The 20,745-nt window shown below is 40.1% G+C and overlaps 1 protein-coding gene across 5 annotated transcripts in view; it reads left to right on the top strand.

The window, feature by feature from the left end:
* The window catches only part of SRPK2 (SRSF protein kinase 2), a 157,891-nt gene extending 138,453 nt beyond the window's left edge, over nt 1-19,438 (top strand). For 3 of the 5 annotated variants that reach the window (XM_056573532.1, XM_056573535.1, XM_056573534.1), the window contains 5 exons: nt 6,402-6,502; nt 6,589-6,696; nt 7,355-7,424; nt 14,045-14,137; nt 18,412-19,438. In XM_056573532.1, coding sequence (XP_056429507.1) covers nt 6,402-6,502; nt 6,589-6,696; nt 7,355-7,424; nt 14,045-14,137; nt 18,412-18,596 — 557 coding nt within the window. In that variant the 3' untranslated portion in view covers nt 18,597-19,438. Of the gene's footprint in view, nt 1-6,401; nt 6,503-6,588; nt 6,697-7,354; nt 7,425-14,044; nt 14,138-14,492; nt 14,586-18,411 lie in introns of all 5 variants that reach the window. The other 2 variants (XM_056573536.1, XM_056573533.1) reach the window with 2 other exon arrangements.
* Nucleotides 19,439-20,745: the final 1,307 nt, after the last annotated feature.

Genomic DNA, 20,745 nt, shown 5'->3' with positions numbered 1-20,745 from the left:
GAGGAGAAGAACAGCGCTGGCGGGTCACATGATTTGGTGGGGAGAAGCAGAACAGCGCTGGCGGGTAACATGATTTGGTGGGGAGGAGCAGAACAGCGCTGGCGGGTAACATGATTTGGTGGGGAGAAGCAGAACAGTGCTGGCGGGTAACATGATTTGGTGGGGGGAGCAGAACAGCGCTGGCGGGTAACATGATTTGGTGGGGAGAAGCAGAACAGTGCTGGCGGGTAACATGATTTGATGGGGGGAGCAGAACAGCGCTGGCGGGTAACATGATTTGGTGGGGAGAAGCAGAACAGCGCTGGCGGGTAACATGATTTGGTGGGGAGAAGCAGAACAGTGCTGGCGGGTAACATGATTTGGTGGGGGGAGCAGAACAGCGCTGGCGGGTAACATGATTTGGTGGGGAGAAGCAGAACAGTGCTGGCGGGTAACACGATTTGGTGGGGAGGAGCAGAACAGCGCTGGCGGGTAACACGATTTGGTGGGGAGAAGCAGAACAGCGCTGGCGGGTAACATGATTTGGTGGGGAGAAGCAGAACAGCGCTGGCGGGTAACATGATTTGGTGGGGAGAAGCAGAACAGCGCTGGCGGGTAACATGATTTGGTGGGGAGGAGCAGAACAGTGCTGGCGGGTAACATGATTTGGTGGGGGGAGCAGAACAGCGCTGGCGGGTAACATGATTTGGTGGGGAGAAGCAGAACAGTGCTGGCGGGTAACATGATTTGGTGGGGAGGAGCAGAACAGCGCTGGCGGGTAATATGAATTGGTGGGGAGGAGCAGAACAGCGCTGGCGGGTAACACGATTTGGTGGGGAGAAGCAGAACAGCGCTGGCGGGTAACATGATTTGGTGGGGAGAAGCAGAACAGCGCTGGCGGGTAACATGATTTGGTGGGGAGGAGCAGAACAGTGCTGGCAGGTAACATGATTTGGTGGGGGGAGCAGAACAGCGCTGGCGGGTAACATGATTTGGTGGGGGGAGCAGAACAGTGCTGGCGGGTAACATGATTTGGTGGGGGGAGCAGAACAGCGCTGGCGGGTAACATGATTTGGTGGGGAGAAGCAGAACAGTGCTGGCGGGTAACATGATTTGGTGGGGAGGAGCAGAACAGCGCTGGCGGGTAACACGATTTGGTGGGGAGGAGCAGAACAGCGCTGGCGGGTAACATGATTTGGTGGGGAGAAGCAGAACAGCGCTGGCGGGTAACCTGATTTGGTGTGGAGAAGCAGAACAGTGCTGGCAGGTAACATGATTTGGTGGGGGGAGCAGAACAGCGCTGGCGGGTAACATGATTTGGTGGGGAGAAGCAGAACAGCGCTGGCGGGTAACATGATTTGGTGGGGAGAAGCAGACCAGCGCTGGCGGGTAACATGATTTGGTGGGGAGAAGCAGAACAGCGCTGGCGGGTAACATGATTTGGTGGGGAGGAGCAGAACAGCGCTGGCGGGTCACATGATTTGGTGGAGAGAAGCAGAACAGTGCTGGCGGGTAACATATGATTAGTTCCCCGATGTGGGGACAGCGCAGCGCTTGGCTGATAATTCATTCCCAAGGGGGAGGGGCCCAACCGGTATTGCGGTATGGGGAAAAATTCATATCGTGCAGACCAAAAATTTCGGTATTCGGTATACCGCCCAGCCCTAACGTTGGTGTATAGAAAGATTAGGAGTCCTAGCAAGAAGAAAAAGTTAAGCATTAAAATGTTCTCTTCAGATATACCTCACACTCTTTATCTTCTAAAAGGAAGATAAAGATGGCAGAACATACATTCAGTGGTCAAGGATTTCAACAAATTCTTAAATATATGGGGTTTAATATATAACAAGGCCCAGTGTAAATGAGTTTTGGGGAAATTCAGTCAGGTCCACTGTGGTACCACCGTGTGCCTCAGGTTTCTTCCTTACAAGCACTGCAAACAAATGTATGTGTGCTCGTGTATTAAAATACCTAACAGGTAGAGGTATATACAATATGGTCCCATATTGCACTGTGGACTTGCCTGCTTAAGATCCACAGTTCCTGACATAAACATGTGTGTGAGTTTACACCATGTACCACTCCGCACATAGTCGTATTTTCTCATTGGGGAAGGGGGCTCTCAGTGTGTGGCTGATGGTGCTATAATGATTGTTGAGTAGAAGTCAGGAAGATATCTATCGATCAAGGCTGTACAGTGGGGTAAAGCTGCCAGAAAGACAGCATGAAAATTATGACCTTTTCCCCGCCGCCGCTATAGGACGTATGCATATGTCCCAGCAACCAACATGTTCGCCAGCTGGGATGTATGCATACGTCCTGACGATCTCCTGCTCTCCAGCGCGCAGCTCAGGAGATCGGCGGCGGGACCCGTCTGTCAGTCACACCCGGGGTCTTGTCGCAACTGCCAGGGCCGCATTAACCCAATCGATGCTGTGATCAATCCTGATCACGGCATCTATGGTGTTGACAGGGGGAGGGTGCTTCCCCTGTTCACAAACGGCGATGCCACGATAAGATCACGGGTCACCGTTGGTTGCTATGGCAGCAGGAGGTCAGATGATGACCTCCTGTCTGCCTGCTACAGAAGTAGTTTGTGCAGCTCATCAGGTCATCCTCTGCTGCAGTACAAATGTATTGCAGCGTAGTATACCTGCGTAGTACTTTTAGAGTACCTCTAAAAATAAAAAATAAAAGGTTCTTCAATAAAAGTATGAAGTGTGTTAAAAAAAAAAAATGCCTGTTTCCCAATAAAAGCCCTGTATTATTATAAAAAAAATAACACAAATCATATGCAAACTAGGTATTGCCACATTTTGGAGTTTTTCACAAAAAATGCTGCATGTGTCAACAAAATGCACCACTTATATAAAGTACAATATGTCACCAAAAAAAATCTCAGATTCATTCCGCTCAGAAAAAGCGTTCTAAAGTGATTACCATTTTAAAAGAGTAGTCCGGTAACTTTCTCTTACCTGCCTACGCACCCCCGGAGCTCCGGTACAGGTGTTCGGTCACCGGGCTGTTTGCTTCTTACTTCCTGTTAGCCCGGCACATCACACGGAGCTTCAGCCTATCACCGGCCGCAGCAATGTCCTGCCTCGGCTGGTGATAGGCTGAAGCTCCGTGGGCGCATTGGCAGATAAGAGAAAGTTTGTTTTCTTTTTCTTTTTTTTTGCAGCCCGGACCTAATAAAAGTGTGCGCCGGACTACTCCTTTAAGAGAAACGTCAGAATAAATTTAAAAAAAAAAGGGCCTGGTCATTAAGGTAAATAATTGGTCCATCCTTAAGGGGTTAAACACCGTTGTTTTTTTAAAAAGGGGTTGTGTTATTAAGTCGACCCCCTGTACACCAAGGCTGCCAGGAGCATATCAGCAGGGGTTGTTCCTGAAACATCCCCTTTTTAACTTTTTCTTTTTTAAGCTTGAATTTAGAAAATTACTAATATGTACGATCCACTTGTATAGTCTGCCAGAAGACTATACAAGAAGTGAACACCTTAAAACACCTTAAAACATTACTGAACAATTTTTGCATTGTATCAGGATACAGGATACATTATTCTGCCTTTAGGGAAAACTGTTGCCAGGGGTGGACTTGGCCTGTATCAATGTGTCCTCACTTTGATACACACACATGGTTGTCCACATATTATAAATGAATGCATGAATCTTCATACCAGGCCACCTTTTTCCATTGTTCTTTGGTCCAGGTCTGATGCACTCAAGCTATTTGACACTGGTGGTGAATAGGGCACAGCTACTCTGACTGGGCAGAGTTTGTTATCTATTGGCCAATTCTGTTTTGTGAAAAAAAATTCTTGAAAAATTCTATAAAAAATTATTTGAACCTGACTGGTCTGGTACTGCCCTTATAGGTAGCAATGCACTGTGAATTCTGCTAACTTTCTGTCATAGCCAGCATTAACTTTCTTTTTAGCAATTTGTGCTACAGTAGCTTTTCTGTAGTATCGAACAAGGTTGACTAGTCTTTCTTCCTAATGACTATTGTTGAACAAGCTACAGAATTAGAGGTACCCATCAGTTCTCCTTCCTTGGGAAACTTTTGGTGGAGCAGTAGCAATCAAATTTGGCCCTTGTCAAAGGGTCCCAGATCCTTAAGCTTGACTGACTGTTTATGTATGTCAGTCTTTGAGGTGCATTTTACTTTGCATTGTGAATTTTTGCCTTATATGAACTACATGTTTTTTGGCATTTTTAATGTTTGTATTTATATCTAGGCATACAGTCATGGCCGTAAATGTTGGGACCCCTGAAAATTTTCAAAAAAATTAAGTATTTCTGACAGAAAAGGATTGCAGTAACACATGTTTTGCTATACACATGTTTATTCCCGTTGTGTGTATTGAAACTAAACCAAAAAAGGTAGGAAAAAAGCAAATTGGACATAATGTCACACCAAACTCTAAAAATGGGCTGGACAAAATTATTGGCACCCTTTCAAAATTGTGGAAAAATAAAATTGTTTCAAGCATGTGATGCTCCTTTAAACTCACCTGGGGCAAGTAACAGGTGTGGGCAATAAAGAAAAAATCACACCTGAAAGCAGTTAAAAAGGAGAGGAGTTCACTTAGTCTTTGCATTGTGTGTCTGTGTGTGCCACACTAAGCATGGACAGCAGAAAGAGGAGAAGAGAACTGTCTGAGGACATGAGAACCAAAATTGTGGAAAAATATCAACAATCTCAAGGTTAAAAGTCCATTTCCAGAGATCTAGATTTGCCTTTGTCCACAGTGCGAAAAGATGTTTGCAACCCTTGGCACTGTAGCTAATATCCCTGGGCATGGACAGAAGAGAAAAATTGATGAAAGGTGTCAACGCACGATATTCCGGATGGTAGATGAACAGCCCCAAATAAGTTCCAAAGATATTCAAGCTGTCCTGCAGGCTCAGGGAGCATCAGTGTCAGCGCGAACTATCCATCGACATTTAAATGAAATGAAACGCTATGGCAGGAGACCCAGGAGGACCCCACTGCTGACACAGAGACATAAAAAAGCAAGACTACATTCTGCCAAAATGAACCTGAGTAAGCCAAAATCCTTCTGGGAAAATGTCTTGTGACAGATGAGACCAAGATAGAGCTTTTTGGTAAAGCACATCATTCTACTGTTTAGCAAAAACAGAATGAGGCCTACAAAGAAAAGGACACAGAACCTACAGTGACATATGGTGGAAGTTCAATGATGTTTTGGGGTTATTTTGCTGCCTCTGGCACTGGGTGCCTTGAATGTGTGCAAGGCATCATGAAATCTGAGGATTACCAACAGATTTTGGGTCGCAATGTACAGCCCAGTGTCAGAAAGCTGGGTTTGCGTCCAAGATCTTGTGTCTTCCAGCAGGACAATGAACCCAAACATGCGTCAAAAAGCACCCAGAAATGGATGGCGACAATGCGCTGGAGAGTTCTGAAGTAGCCAGCAATGAGTCCAGATCTAAATCCAATTGAACAAATGTGGAGAGATCTTAAAATTGGTCCAATATTCCGGCTGAGAGGTGTAAGAAGCTTATTGATGGTTATAAGAAACTACTGATTTCAGTTTTTTTTCTAAAGGGTGTGCAGCCAAATAGTAAGTAAAGGGTGCCAATAATTTTGTCCAGACCATTTATGGAGTTTGTTGTGATATTATGTCCAATTTGCTTTTTTTCCTCCCTTTTTTGGTTTAGTTCCAAAACACGCACAGGGAAACATGTATACAGCAAAACGTGTTACTGCAACCCTTTTCTGTGAGAAATACTTTTCAGGGGTGCCAACATTTATGGCCATGACTGTATATGCAGAGTAGTTAGTAAAGTATTGTGCTTCCTTTAGGAATAAATGAAAGACAATGGGATTACTGCTGTTAGTTTATCCTTTCCTCTGCATGCCTATACAATACTTCATTACATCTTCAGAAGTGTCTTTTTTTTTTTTTTTTGTTATATTCATCACATTCATGACAATGGAGCTATTTCATGTGCAGCTCTTTAAAACTTGGTAAAATGAATGGCATCCAGTGGTTAAAAAGAACACTCTTAAGGGCAGCCCTTTTTTCCTTCATGACAACAATGCTGGAATAGTCTGGACTTTTTCCAGGTATAGCAAGAACTGGACTGACAGCAGGTCCCCTAATGGGATTAAATAGTGTAAAATGTTCTTTACAAAAATATATATAATGTACTAACGCATTGGAAAGAATGTCATGTTTTTATGCAACATTCATGCACCTACATCCTTTTCTAGTATTTTCATGTAGTTTTCTATGATAGTAATTTACATGTGACATGTTAATAGAACAGGCAAGTACCAAATGGAATGGGGGTATAATAGTTTCAGTTGTAGCACATAGTATGCAAAATTTGACCATATGCCTTGTCATTTTTAAGAATGTATTTAATTTCTAGTTACTTTTATATTGCAGATAAAATGCGTGCTGCAGATCTGCTGGTGAACCCACTGGATCCTAGAAATGCTGACAACATTAGGGTTAAAATTGCAGATCTTGGAAATGCCTGTTGGGTGGTATGTAAAGGAACTCTTGTTGCCTGTTGACAGTATATATTTATATTTATTACCTCCTATCTATAAGAAATGTTTTCTTTGTGCAGCACAAACACTTCACTGAAGACATACAGACCAGACAGTATCGCTCCATAGAGGTTCTCATAGGAGCAGGGTATAGCACGCCTGCTGATATTTGGAGTACAGCTTGTATGGTAAGAGTACATGTTTATCTGGGGGTCAGAGAAGATAGCTATGGGCCATCTTATGTGTTTGGTCAACTACAGACTTTATTTCTTTTGTCACAAGTAGCCAGACATTCATGCTCGCCAAGTGTTGAATTTGTTGATGCTAAGGGATAAAGCATTATAGAACAGTTCATTGGTCTTTCAAGTCTCAGCAAAAAAGGGAATAAATTTGGCACTGTCCTTCAAAAAAAACTTTAGATAATGTTGTAGAGACATGTCAAAAGTTTTTTGATTGGTCTGAGTGTTGAGATAAATCAAGTTCTTAAATATGAAAGAAAGAGCTGCTGGAAGATGTAAAAGAGCTTCTATACTAAAGTGTATATACATTGTAGTGTATATACATTGTAACTTCTCCCAATGCTGGTATCACTGGTTTCCATGGCAGCATCGGGAGCGTACATGTACATGTCACCTGAGTGCTGCTGGTTTAAACTGCCTATTAAAATGTAGTAAAGCATCATTTAGCGGTCAGTGGAGAGATTTTTTAATTTTCATACAACTTCTTTGTTTACAAATATTTTTCTTGCACTAGCGCATTATGTGGATTGTATCATAGAAAATACCAGCTTCACATGTTTGGCTTTCAATTTCATGCTCTTAATTTTTTGGTTATTTTTTGATTTAGGCATTCGAACTAGCAACTGGAGACTATTTATTTGAACCACATTCCGGAGAGGACTACTCTAGAGATGAAGGTGCGTGCTGGTATCTTTGGGAGAAATGGATATTCTTCATAAATTTGTCTGCTTTGGTGATGGAAATAATCCTCATTTCAAAAACTGAATACCTAAAGAAGCACTCCAGGATTTTGAGTTTTTTTGGCGCATATAATGCACACTCACCTTCACTAGTTGTACAGCGCCATTATTTTTATTCCAGCGCAGCTGGTTCTATGTGTTTTATTGCTCTAATTTGAAATATGTGATTATCTCTCTGATATCATCACCTACCAAATCCCCTACTGCTAGCTATCAGACCCCTCCGTACCCAGATCCGTATGCTGCGCCTATTTCTATGGAATCCTCAGGATGTATAGTAGGTACACTACTCCTCTAAGGCTGTATTTACTTATTCCGCTTTTTCTGTTTTTTGTTGTGCTTTTTCCACCATTGTTGTAAATCGTGGTAAAAACTTGTAATTTTTACCAAGGTTTTTGAAAATCACAGCGGAATCAGTTTAAAAATGTACCGTATATACTCGAGTATAAGCTGAGGCCCCTAATTTCACCCCAAAAACCCAGGAAAAAAGTTATTGACTCGACTAAGCCTAGGGTGGGAAATAAATCACCCCCCCCCCCCGTCATCATCCAGACCCCCGTCATTAACACACTCCTCATCATTACCGGCTGTCATCATCCCCCCTTCATCATCACTGCCTGTCATCATCCCCCCCTTCATCATTACCCTGTCATCATCACCGCCTGTCATCATCCCCCTGTCATCATCACCGCCTGTCATCATCCCCCTGTCATCCCACACCCCCCCTTCATCATCACCGCCTGTCATCATTACCCTGTCATCATCCCACACCCCCCCTTCATCATCACCGCCTGTCATCATCCCACACCCCCCCTTCATCATCATCGCCTGTCATCATTCCACACCCCCCCTTCATCATCATCGCCTGTCATCATTCCACCACCCCCCCTTCATCATCACCGCCTGTCATCATCCCCGTGTCATCATCCCACACCCCCCCTTCATCATCACCACCTGTTATCATCCCATCATCACCACCTGTCATGAGCCCCCCCCCCCCCTCTTCATCATCACCGCTTGTCAGTGTCTGATTACAGTGGTCTTCAACCTGCGGACCTCCAGATGTTCCACAACTACAACTCCCAGCATGCCCGGACAGCCATCGGCTGTCTGGGCATGCTGGGAGTTGTAGTTTTGTAACATCTGGAATTCTGCAGGTTTAAGACCTCTGCGGCCTTCGACATCATCCAGACCCCACCCCCCCTCACCCCCTTTAGTTTTGTACTCGCCTCTGCTCGGCGGGACGTTAGGGTGAGCTGGTCCAGGCCATCTGTGCTGCAAGGACCGGTCCGGTGGGGAGGGATAGTCGTTCCGGGCTGTCCATCTTCACCGGGGGGACCTCTTCTCCGCGCTTCGGGCCCGGAATAGAGACGTTGCCTTGACGACGCACAGGGACTCATGAATGTCCCTGTGCGTCGTCGTCAAGGCAATGTCACTATTCTGGGGCCGGGCCCGTACCACGGAGAAGAGCCCCCCCGGTGAAGATGGACAGCCCGGAACAACTATCCCTCCCCACTGGATGGTCCCTGCAGCACAGATGGCCCGGACCAGCTCACCCTAACGTCCCGCCGAGCGGAGGGGAGTACAAAACTAAAGGGGGGGGGGGGTTTGGATGATGACGAAGGCCGCAGTGGTCTTCAACCTGCGGACCTCCAGATGTTTCAAAACTACAACTCCCAGCATGCCCGGACAGCCGATGGCTGTCCGGGCATGCTGGGAGTTGTAGTTTTTGAAACATCTGGAGGTCCGCAGGTTGAAGACCACTGAGGGCAGAGAGTTCACTCAAGTATAAGCCAAGGGGGGTGTTTTCAGCACGAAAAATCGTGCTGAAAAACACGGCTTATACTCGAGTATATACGGTAGTAGAAATTTGATGTGTTAACACAGCCTGATAAATCCTGATAAAACACCATAATTGTGATTATAGCTCAAATTACACCTCAAAACTCATGGCTGCCACAATATCCTAAATAGGTAAGCACAAAGCATGCACAAAAACCTCTACATTATTTAATGATAGCCTACGTTGCACTGTATGAGCAAAAAAAAAAAATTTAAATCCCAGAGTGTTTCTTTAACTTTTTCAGCAAAACATGAAAATCAGGTAACATTAGCCCCAGTAATCTCTAAGCACCTCCTAAATATTTTGCCAGAAATGATATCTACATGAAGTCACTCATTTATTTTTAGCGTGATTGAGGAAATTACTAAATTCATGAAATTACTATTTCCATTAACCAAAAAATCTGTCTGAATTCCAGATAGTGAGTCTTCCCATTGCATATTTGTGTTTATGTTTAATATACACATTTTTATTCTCTTGAAGGGAATAAAAACAGAAACATTAAGCAGATTTTGCCATTATGCATTACGCGCTATGCCATACAACAGAATCCATTTCCCATTGGAATACATTGTCATTTGTTTTTTTTATTTTTCTGTATACCGTAGTTTCTTTCCTTTTCTAGAGTATAAAATGTGTATGTTAAATGTTAACACAAAACCCAGTGTAGACTTGGCCTAACTCAAAAATCCATTTGTTGCAGATATTCTGTGTCAATTTCAGATCAGAGATTGGTGACAAATTAGAGGGGTTGTCTGGACAAAACACATCTGCACCTCAGCAGGGCATGGGGTAGAATTTTAAAAGCATGCTATACTTACTTCCTTCAGTTCCTCCACAGGTGATGCTTCTGGTTCTCCACTGCTCTCCACTTTTTCCAGGCTCTATGCTGTGCTGACCCCACAGGACCTGCTTACAGCAGTTGTAGTTGTATCTCAGTCATTGATTGGCTGAGCAGGCAGGTTCTGCGGCAGGACGGCACAGAACCCAAAAGAAGCAGAGAATCTGGAGCATCAGTGTGGCAGCTGCAGGGGCTCAGAGGAGGTGAGTATAGCAGGTTTTGTATTTTCACGCCACCATAAGCCATGGAACATATTTTTGTTTTTTGCCCAGACCAACCCTTTAAGGTAGAAGAAACATAAATGGGATCTTGAAAACCCTATTGACATAATGCAGAAAATATATGACTGTAATTCATGTCATGATGGGGATTTTCAAATCTACACCATGCCTCTTAAGATTCATAATTGCAGAAGGCTGCACCCTTTGCCAAAATAGTAGTGAAAAAGCCCCACAATATCTCCACCATTAGTACCGAAAGGAAATAAAAAAAACAAAAACAATATATTGGTCACAACTCCAATTATGTATCAAAATATTTTGAGACTTACACACACACACACTTACATGTGTAGGTTAGAACCATTATTACGCCTAATGCCTACACACCTTGTAGAGTAAACAGGGTTCTCCACTAACTAGCCAGCAGTACATTATTAAAATGTTATAACTGAACACATCCTTTGAAATGCGATGTTCCATTAACATACACAAGCATTATATCAAATATACCATCAACATTCTTTGCAGAATATATGAAGCATAAACCTAGAGCCATTTTGCAGATCATGAGAATATTCACATAACACATAAATAATATCCAGTGCATGGAACCTTCTTACAAGTAGTTGAACTATATCCAGTAGACTTCTATGGCTAAAGGATGGTTAGTGATGCCTTCCCTGTCCCACACATTTTACCATAGTCCTGCTGGCTTATTTATGTAAACTTTATATACACCAAGGATCTGTGCTTGTGTTGGTGGTAAATGGCTGTGTACGGTGTCCCTCATCATGCTGCTGTCTTGTTTTTGGTAACTGGCTACTTCCTGTGTCTGTGGCCTCCCTCAGACTACATTCCCCAGGATCCTTTGTTTCAAGGTGGGAGGTGACTTGTTTTCCTCCCTTACATCGGTAACCCCACCCATTACAGCACCGCCATTCTCCCTTTGATAACATGACTTGCCAGACATTACCTGACACACAAGCTGTGAATCTGCATGATAAGGAATGTACACACATGTCTGGGACAACTCATTTTGTAGGCTGCAAAAAAGGAACTTCTGAGGAAAGGAATGACAACTATACTAACTTTGCTGTCCCTGTCTTACATTCAAAGAACCAGAAATCCTGGAATACCCCTTTAAACACACTGTATGCAATATTTTAATTCTTATTTGGAGCTGCAACCAATATATTTCTCCAACTTGTTAGTGTTTTAATAATTTGGAGCCCTATATGGAGTAATGGTTCACACACACATCATTTTAGTTGTCCAGCTTGCCTTCTAGTTGGTGTAAATTCATTAAAAGACCATTTTTATTTTATCATTGATCAAAAGTAATCATTAATACACAAAAAATGTCATGAATGCTGTTATTGGTTAAACATCTCCACTATTGTAAATGTTACTTGTCCGATATTTACATAACAAATGCCACAATGATTAATCGTGTTTTTGAAAATGGCAGCATATATAGTATCATTATGCTGAACCAAGACAGCACACTCTACTCTACATTACCTTTCATTCTTTACAATCTGTAATTCAAGACACTTAATGCTGTCAGACCTATATACATTGAATATAAAGAAAGGATAGCCATATGTTATGGATGTGTCTATGTACAGTAATTGTTAAAATGTGTTTATTTCTTCTCATAATCAAGAGTGAAGTGGATGGAAATTGTTCAGCAAGCTCATATTATTTCATAGTGTCACTCAGAAGACATTAAATCTTTGTGTAAGACATGCATTGGTTTGAAAGGTTTTGCTTGAGCTGCAGTAGTTTTAGGCAAAAGAGCAGTAAATGGCTTAGTTGGCAAGGTGTGATTTCCAGTCTTATTTGGCTATATATGCACAATGGATCTGGCTAACTTTTTATTTGTCCATAAAATAGTCTGAATACAGTAAAAAAAAAAAAAAAAGTCTGTATTTGGCCATACATATTCAAAATTACATATCCGGCTCTCTTACATGTCAAAATAAGTTCCAAATGAAAAAATATGTTTCTTGGGCTATAACTTTGCTACAGCCGGAGACACTGCAAAATAAATGTCTGTACCAGTCTGCAATAAAGCTGTTGCCTTAACTCACAAATTGTCACAAATGACAAAAATACATAAGTATATTAGCTTCCGCCTAATAAAACTATTTTTTTTTTGTTTTTTTTTATATACAGCAGAACTCTGTAGTTTTGTAAAGAAGCAATTTTTTTCTGAAATTTGGCAGGACCACATTATTTTTTGCTGCAGTCATGGCAGCCATCATTTAAAGGGAATATGTCATCAGAAAATGACCAATTGTTTAAATCATATAAATCATATTTTATAAGAATTTTTGGTGGCTTTTTCAAATTTTCCATTTTAATATCTATATTTAAAAATAATCATGAAGTCTTGCAGTATTATTATCACTGAGCCTGAAACTAAAATGAGAACTAAGATGAGAAAAGTGATCTTTACGGTATTACAGTAAAAGGTGATACCAGTAGATAGTACAAAATATGATGTTTACAGCCTCCACTTCCCTGTGGAATGACAAAGGTCAAACCTTTCCCATTTATGTCAGTGGGATAGCTCCTGTCTATTGTTTCCTATGTCCATGGGGCTTGCTACAAAATGTATCTCTAAATGCTGTTAAACAATCTCAGGCAAGATGGCTGCCTCATAACATTTTTGGCATATAAGTAAGTCAACTAAAAAGGAATTGTCTAAACTTAAACAAGACAAGCTAACATCTGCACACATATATATATATATATATATATATATATATATATATATATATATATATATATACATTTTTTTTTTTTTTTTTGTGTGCAGTGTTTTCACTGCAGATTTTCCTGCAGCTGAAGAAAATCTCCACAGCAAATCCACTACATATGAACATACCCATGATGTTATACTATCATTATGCACTGGGAAATACCCAGGTCTTCCTTGTTTGCATCTCTGCAGGCAGTCACAAAGACTTTTGCATGGTTTATATTTGATGTATACATTCATTTGCTTATACATATTTAATGGTTTCGCTAATGTATTTTTTGTGAGTTAAGAGAAACAGTGCAGGTTGACAGGAAATGTCTTTCTCCATTTTTTGAGCAGCTGCTCACTAGAGTTAGGTGAAGGTAATTTCAGTAATTCTGGAAATAGAATAGATAATGTAAGATTCTGATAAAGCACAAGCTGCGTCATGTAGAATGTTAGAAAATAGGTTGGTTAGGCAGTAGGTGAAAACACTAGCAATGACCATTAAGTATTTTCGCACAAGCAAATCGCACATATAGAAAGTTCAGCTCATTGTACCTATTGTATTCTATTGATGCTATATGAGGACAATGGATTAAGGCGAGAGGTTACAGCAAATATTTAAGGACTAATTATCCTAACTGGCATAGCAAGACTTTTCTATTTTCTGTCTGTGAACCTATTCATTCCCATGCTTTATTGCTTGGTTGATTTATTCTGGCACATACACTAGTCATGTATACTACTAATGGTGTCGCTGATCTGCATGGGTTTGCCATATAATTGGTTTGGAGGTTTTTTCTTTTGTAATAAATTCTGTTTCCCCTCCCTTTATTTTTCTTATTTCATTCTGTTCTTTTTTTTTTTCTCGCTCCTTCACTCCTCTTTTTCTCTCCTTCATAGACCATATAGCACACATCATTGAGCTTCTAGGCAATATCCCAAGACACTTTGCTCTGTCTGGAAAATATTCTCGGGAATTCTTCAATCGCAGAGGTAGTACCTCTTCCTTACAGAAGGCATCGTGATGCAGACAGAATGAAATCCTTGCTGCTGTTGCTTGGGCTGTAACAGTTAACATAAAGTTGGTTCATTATGTCTGGAAACTACAGACTCTTATTGACAATTTGGTTGTCTTGAAGTTTTTTTCCTCAGTGAATTAATATTATTGCAGCAAGTATTTTGGAGGGTTCCTCTGGTGCTGCAGCACCATCATATCCAGATTCCACAGAACCTGTGATATGACAGCATGCAGGATAATTCTGTCTGTGCCGGGCCTGACTTGTAAATGTATGAAGTGTACTGATAAGTTGTATGTTTCTGTTTTGCTGGCAATGTTTTTCAAACACAGATCACATAGCATTGATCACTGAACTGCTGGGAAAAATCCCTCGAAAATTTGCTATGTTGGGAAAATATTCCAAGGATTTTTTCAACAAAAAAGGTAACTGTGTTTTTACACCACAGAGCAGTGCGTAATTGCATCTTTCCTAAATCATATGGTAACCTATAGTCCACTTTGAATTTAATTTGTGATCTGCATTACATACTATAGTAACACATTATTGTGAAATTGTGCATGATTTAGATTAAAAATGTTTAGTGCTTGTTTGGGGAGTAGTAACATTCTACCATAAAGTTACTAGCAGGATATTAGAATTCTGCTTTACTTTCATTGGTGTGTAAATACTAGTTACAGAAAGTGTATCTTAAAATAATATTCATAATGTTGTTTTGTACATATACACAGACACACACAAGATGATGGCGCAGCACTCTCCAATGGTGAAAAAAATCAAGGTTTATTGGCTCACATCACAATAACGGTTCTGTCCGCTCACAGGAACATTTTCAAGCTGTGAAAATGGTACTGTGCCATCATCTTGTGTAAATACAAAATGGACGTTACATAGTTAGTACGGTCGAAAAAAGACATATGTCCATAAGTTCAACCAGGGAATTGAAGGGTAGGGGTGTGGCGCGATATTGGGGAAGGGATGGGATTTTATATTTTTCTTATTTCATAGAGTCTGAAACGCTGGCACCATACTGAGTGATAAGTAGTGCTGCAAGTGGTTGGGATGTGTGTGTGTGTATATATATATATATATATATATATATATATATATATATATATATAGAAAGACAATAGTGCAGCACTCAAAAATGCAAAAAAAAGGCAAGTGAATTTATTGTCTCACATCATACCAGCAATGTTTCAGTCCTTGAACTTGAAAGAGGTTGCTGTGTGGGACTGAAACCTTGCTGAAATGATGTGAGACAATAAATTAATTTTACTTTTTTTGCATTTTTGTGTCCTGCACTATGGTCTTTCTATATGGTTGGACTTTGGTTGAGTCTGGAGTGCTGGCACCAAGCATTGAATACTGAGGTAGTGCTCCAAATAGTTTTTGGACTAATACAAACGTTACAATCTGCAGAAAAATGACAAGTTATATTGGAAATGAAGCACATACTGTTATTTTTGATACCTTCAAATATGGCTTAAAAGTATACTGCAAATAGTGTGTGTTTAAGTATTGTTTATAATTAAACAGAGTTGTCCAGGACTAAATTTAATGTATAACGCTGTGTTTTGGTCAGTATTTATAACCAAAACGTGTGAACCCAACAAGGAAGTGCTAAGCAACGAGACAAGGCCCCATTGGGACAGATGAGAACACTTTATTTTCTTCCCCTTACATAAGAATTGGTCCCAAGACAATGCCTTTAATAGAAATATTAATAAAAATTGTGATAAGAAAAAAAAAACACCTGGTCCAGCTAATCTACCCTTATTATTTCCTGCCTCATGTTCTCTAACAGACCATACAATAATTGTCATTATTTCCCACATAAGGCATTCTGTCACATGACCCTGTATGATTATGGCCCTCAACATTCTGCACTTTATAGGTAACCAGTCACATTGAACGTGCTGTCTAGTCTGCCTTTATCGGGTTATTTTGCAGAAGCTAATTAGATTGGTCATTTTGTGGGAAAAGATTCAGTAGAAATTGTGATCTTTTCATTAGCGGTCCTTCTCATTCTGAGTTTGGAGTCCAGTGGGTGATCTTAAATGCTGATTGACAGCTACATTCATGGCTGTAAATGTTGTCACCCCTGAAATTTTTCTAGAAAATTAAGTATTTCTCACAGAAAAGGATTGCAGTAACATATGTTTTGCTATACACATGTTTATTCCCTTTGTGTGTATATTGGAACTAAACCAAAAAAGGAGGAATAAAAGCAAATTGGGCATAATGTCACACCAAACTCCAAAAATGGGCTGGACAAAATCATTGGCACCCTTTAAAAATTGTGGAAAAATAAGATTGTTTCAAGCATGTGATGCTCCTTAAAACTCACCTGGGGCAAGTAACAGGTGCGGGCAATATAAAAATCACACCTGAAAGCAGATAAAAAGGAGAGAAGTTCACTTAGTCTTTGCATTGTGTGTCTGTGTGTTCCACACTAAGCATAGACAACAGAAAGAGGAGAAGAGGACTATGAGGACTCTAGAACCAAAATTTGTGGAAAAATATCAACAATCATAAGGTTACAAGTCCATTGCCAGAGAGCTGGATTTTCCTTTGTACACAGTTGCAACATTATCAAGAAATTTGCAACCCATGGCACTGTAGCTAATCTCCCTGGGCATTGACGTATAAGAAAAATTGATGAAAGGTGTCAACGCAGGATAGTCCGCATGGTGCATAAGCAGCGCCAAACAAGTTCCAAAGATATTAAAGCTGTACTGCAGGCTCAGGGAGCATCAGTGTCAGCACAAGCATTCTGTCGACTTTTAAATGAAATGAAACACTATGGCAGGAGACCCAGGAGTACCCCACTGCTGACACAGAGACATTAAAAAAGCAAGACTACATTTTTCAAAAATGAAATTGAGTAAGCCAAATTCCTCCGGCGAAAACGTCTTGTGGATAGATGAGACAAGATAGAGCTTTTTGGTAAAGCACCTCATTCTACTGTTTAGCGAAAACAGAATGAGGCCTACAAAGAAAAGAACACAGTACCTACAGTAAAATATGGTGGAGGGTCAATGATGTTTTGCTGCCTCTGGCACTGGGTGCCTTGAATGTGTGCAAGGCATCATGAAATCTGAGGATTACCAATGTATTTTGGGTTGCACTGTACAGCCCAGTGCCAGAAAGCAGGGTTTGTGTCCGAGATCTTGGGTCTTCCAGCAGGACAATGACCCCAAACATATGTCAAAAAGCACCCAGAAATAGATGGCAACAAAGCGCTGGAGAGTTCTGAAGTGTCCAGCAATGAGTCCAGATCTAAATCCCATTGAACACCTGTGGAGAGATCTTAAAATTGCTGTTGGGAAAAGGCGCCCTTCCAATAAGAGAGAGCTGGAGCAGTTTGCAAAGGAAGAGTGGTCCAACATTCCAGCTGAGAGGTGTAAGAAGCTTATTGATGGTTATAGGAAGCGACTGATTTCAGTTTTTTTTTCCAAAGGGGTGTGGAACCAAATATTAAGCGTGCCAATAATTTTGTCCAGCCCATTTTTGGAGTTTGGTGTGACATTATGTCCAATTTGCTTTTTTTCTCCCTTTTTTGGCTTAATTTCAATACACATTAAGGGAATAAACGTGTATAGCAAAACATGTTATTGCAATCCTTTTCTGTGAGAATTACTTAATTTATTTGAAAAATTTCAGGGGTGCCAACATTTACGGCCATGACTGTATCTATGTATATACAATTTCTTGAGGAAGAGGAGGAAATAAAAAAAGAGAAAAGGGATGCTTCCTTGTGTAATTTCTCAATAGGTGTGTACCCCACCATCACACCAAAGTGATCTATTGACCTCAATCACAGCTGCACAGAATATTTATAAGCCGTACGTAATTATTTTTGCCACAAAACTGTATATTAATCTTCTTGGTTTCTCCTACTGTGCTGCCTGCAGCTCAAACCACATGTTCCATTTAACATACTCTCTTTAATAAGTGTTATATTTGTGCCCTTTTTTTGTTTATTTTTGCTTTTATTACCCATAAATGGCAATCCATTTTGGAATGTAGCACAGTTAACACTTTGTAAATCGACTAATAGTATTTAAGGATTTCAAGCCCAGTTCACAATGTTGATGGAGAATTTACACACTATGCTAGTAACATATGCAGGCATTAAATAGGTCAAATTCATAATAGATATTGGTTTAAAGTGTCCTTGTTTATTATAAGAATATACTTTGCTTAATCTCCTATTGGTTTACTAAATATGTGTTTCAAACTGTTCAGGAGAGCTTCGACACATCACTAAACTAAAGCCCTGGAGTCTCTTTGACGTTTTAGTGGAGAAGTATGGGTGGCCTCATGAAGATGCTGCACAATTTACAGATTTTCTCACTCCTATGCTGGAAATGGTTCCAGAGAAGCGTGCATCTGCTGGCGAGTGCCTGAGACATCCCTGGTTAAGTTCATAGAAAATATTTTGGTCTACAGAGTTGCTCTGCTCCTTTGGAACTAACCGCTGACATTCTCAGTATCGATAAAAGGATTATGATTGATCTGGCATTAGCCTCAGACTTTCTTTTTGAAGTACTGTACCTTGTTCCTGTTTTTGTTTTTTGTTTTGTTTTTCCTTGCTTAGTGTGCACTGTGGTCATTGGAAAAATTTGCCTCTATGTCTTCAGCTGTAAGCTTTACTGACCCACTTTTTCTGGGGATGGGGACTGGGGAGAAAAAAAAAATAAGGAAAAAATGAAATCTGGTCTTGTTTTTCATGTTATGTGGCATTTAGATGTCCAATTTTTGAACAAGAAGTAAATTTTTCCATGTGTCTGCCAGATTTTGTAACTATTTATGAAGATATGTTTTAACAGATGTTGGGTAAATCCAAGCTTTTGAAAAGAAAAAAAACAAAAAACGGTCCAATACAAGGGCCCTGTAAACTTTGTACCTTATCCGAGGGATTATCATACTTGTACTTTAGTGTATGTACATTCACTTTGTAAATGTTTATTTTCATTAACACCCTTATATTGCGCTAGAGGGCTGCGTTATATTATCTGCCCATCTAGCAATGAAGGGTTACTTACAGGAAAGGGGATTACAGTTCCAAAGTAGATCAATCTCCTCTACATAATTTTAGTTTTGTGCATGTAATTAATTTCTTATTTTCTAGAAGGTTTGTAAACATCTCCTGAGTTTTGGTAAATGAAGCTGCTTCACTTTTTTAAAACAATGACCCCAGGTGGCACATAAGGGGAAGTTGACTTCTCTGTAGTTAATTCAATGTATGCACATTAAAACACTCCTGATGTTTTGTAGGTTTTAAAATTGCTGCAGCAACATTTCATCTTAGCAGGTGAGGCTAAGCTCATCTCTGTATACTTTCAGCTACCTCCTCTTTGCAAAATACATTAGTCTGCACACTCACGACAGACAGACCATTTGCATTGTATGCCCCATGAACCTGCTGTCCTCCATCGGTATCTTTGGCACAGAGCACAGGAGTATATAGAGAAGATGCACTTCTATGAAATGATGCTCCATAAACCAGTGTGCTGCTGTTTTACTCCTTTTTCTTTTAGGGGGAGAAGTAAAATGCTATTCCAGATGTATATGTAAAAAACTTTATTGCATGTCTTTTTGTTGAGGAGACGTGTGAAATTAAGAATTGTTTGATTTAATAATACTACTTCACAAATATATAAGTATATATATGTGTGTGTGTGTGTGTATATATATATATATATATATATATATATATATATACACATACACACACACACATATATAAGTGGTGCTCAAGCTGAGGTAAGTTTGAAGAACTACTAGAGGTAGTAGGGTATTTTAAAAAATGAAATCTTGCATAACAACTTAAATCTTGGGTAAGAAACAAATTCTCATCTTTTTGTGGAAAACTTATAAAAACAATAGTTAGTATTCTTGTAAGAGCATATTAATGTTGTAATTTATGTTAGCTATTGAGATTGCCACTGGGGTTATGATGTGTATGATGTCCAAGTTTACCTTTATTATATATTTGCACATATGCAAAATAACTTAAAGATTTTAAAAACCAACCTTATGCTTCGGTATGTAGTGCAGTGGGCTTAGTAGTTATCATTTGGTGTAATATTCTGAACATTAACTAGCCCATTCCACAATTGCTTAGTTGTACATATAATTCAGCATTATTTTTTTAAAAGAAATGCACTGGTTACTTGTATTTTGGATAAATGAACTACTAGCAATTACTTTTTCCTTTCAATATTCAGATTGTTCAAGTGCTCCCTTTTACAATGCAGAGTAGAAATAAAATGTTATAGGTGATGCAGATTTTAGAATGTAAGCAGAGATCTGTTTAACCTTTTTAGAAGTCTGTGGATTGAATGTAAATTTATTTCTGGTTTTACAAATTATGGTGCCACTTTTTCTTTTTTCAACTTATCCATTGCGGTTTAATCACAAGCCTTTGCAATAATTAGATGTGAAAATACCCCGTGTTGTAACAGTAACCAATTGTGAATTAAGGTGCTTGCAGTTGTCCAATAAAATGTATGTTTTTTTTTCATATGGTGTGCTCTTTGAGAATTTTAATAGAGGTAAACTTAACAGTACTCAAAG

Source organism: Hyla sarda, chromosome 4 (genome assembly GCF_029499605.1).
Source record: "Hyla sarda isolate aHylSar1 chromosome 4, aHylSar1.hap1, whole genome shotgun sequence".
NCBI lineage: Eukaryota > Metazoa > Chordata > Amphibia > Anura > Hylidae > Hyla > Hyla sarda.
Note: the sequence above shows the minus strand (reverse complement) of the source record. Positions and strands in the feature narration are given on the sequence as shown.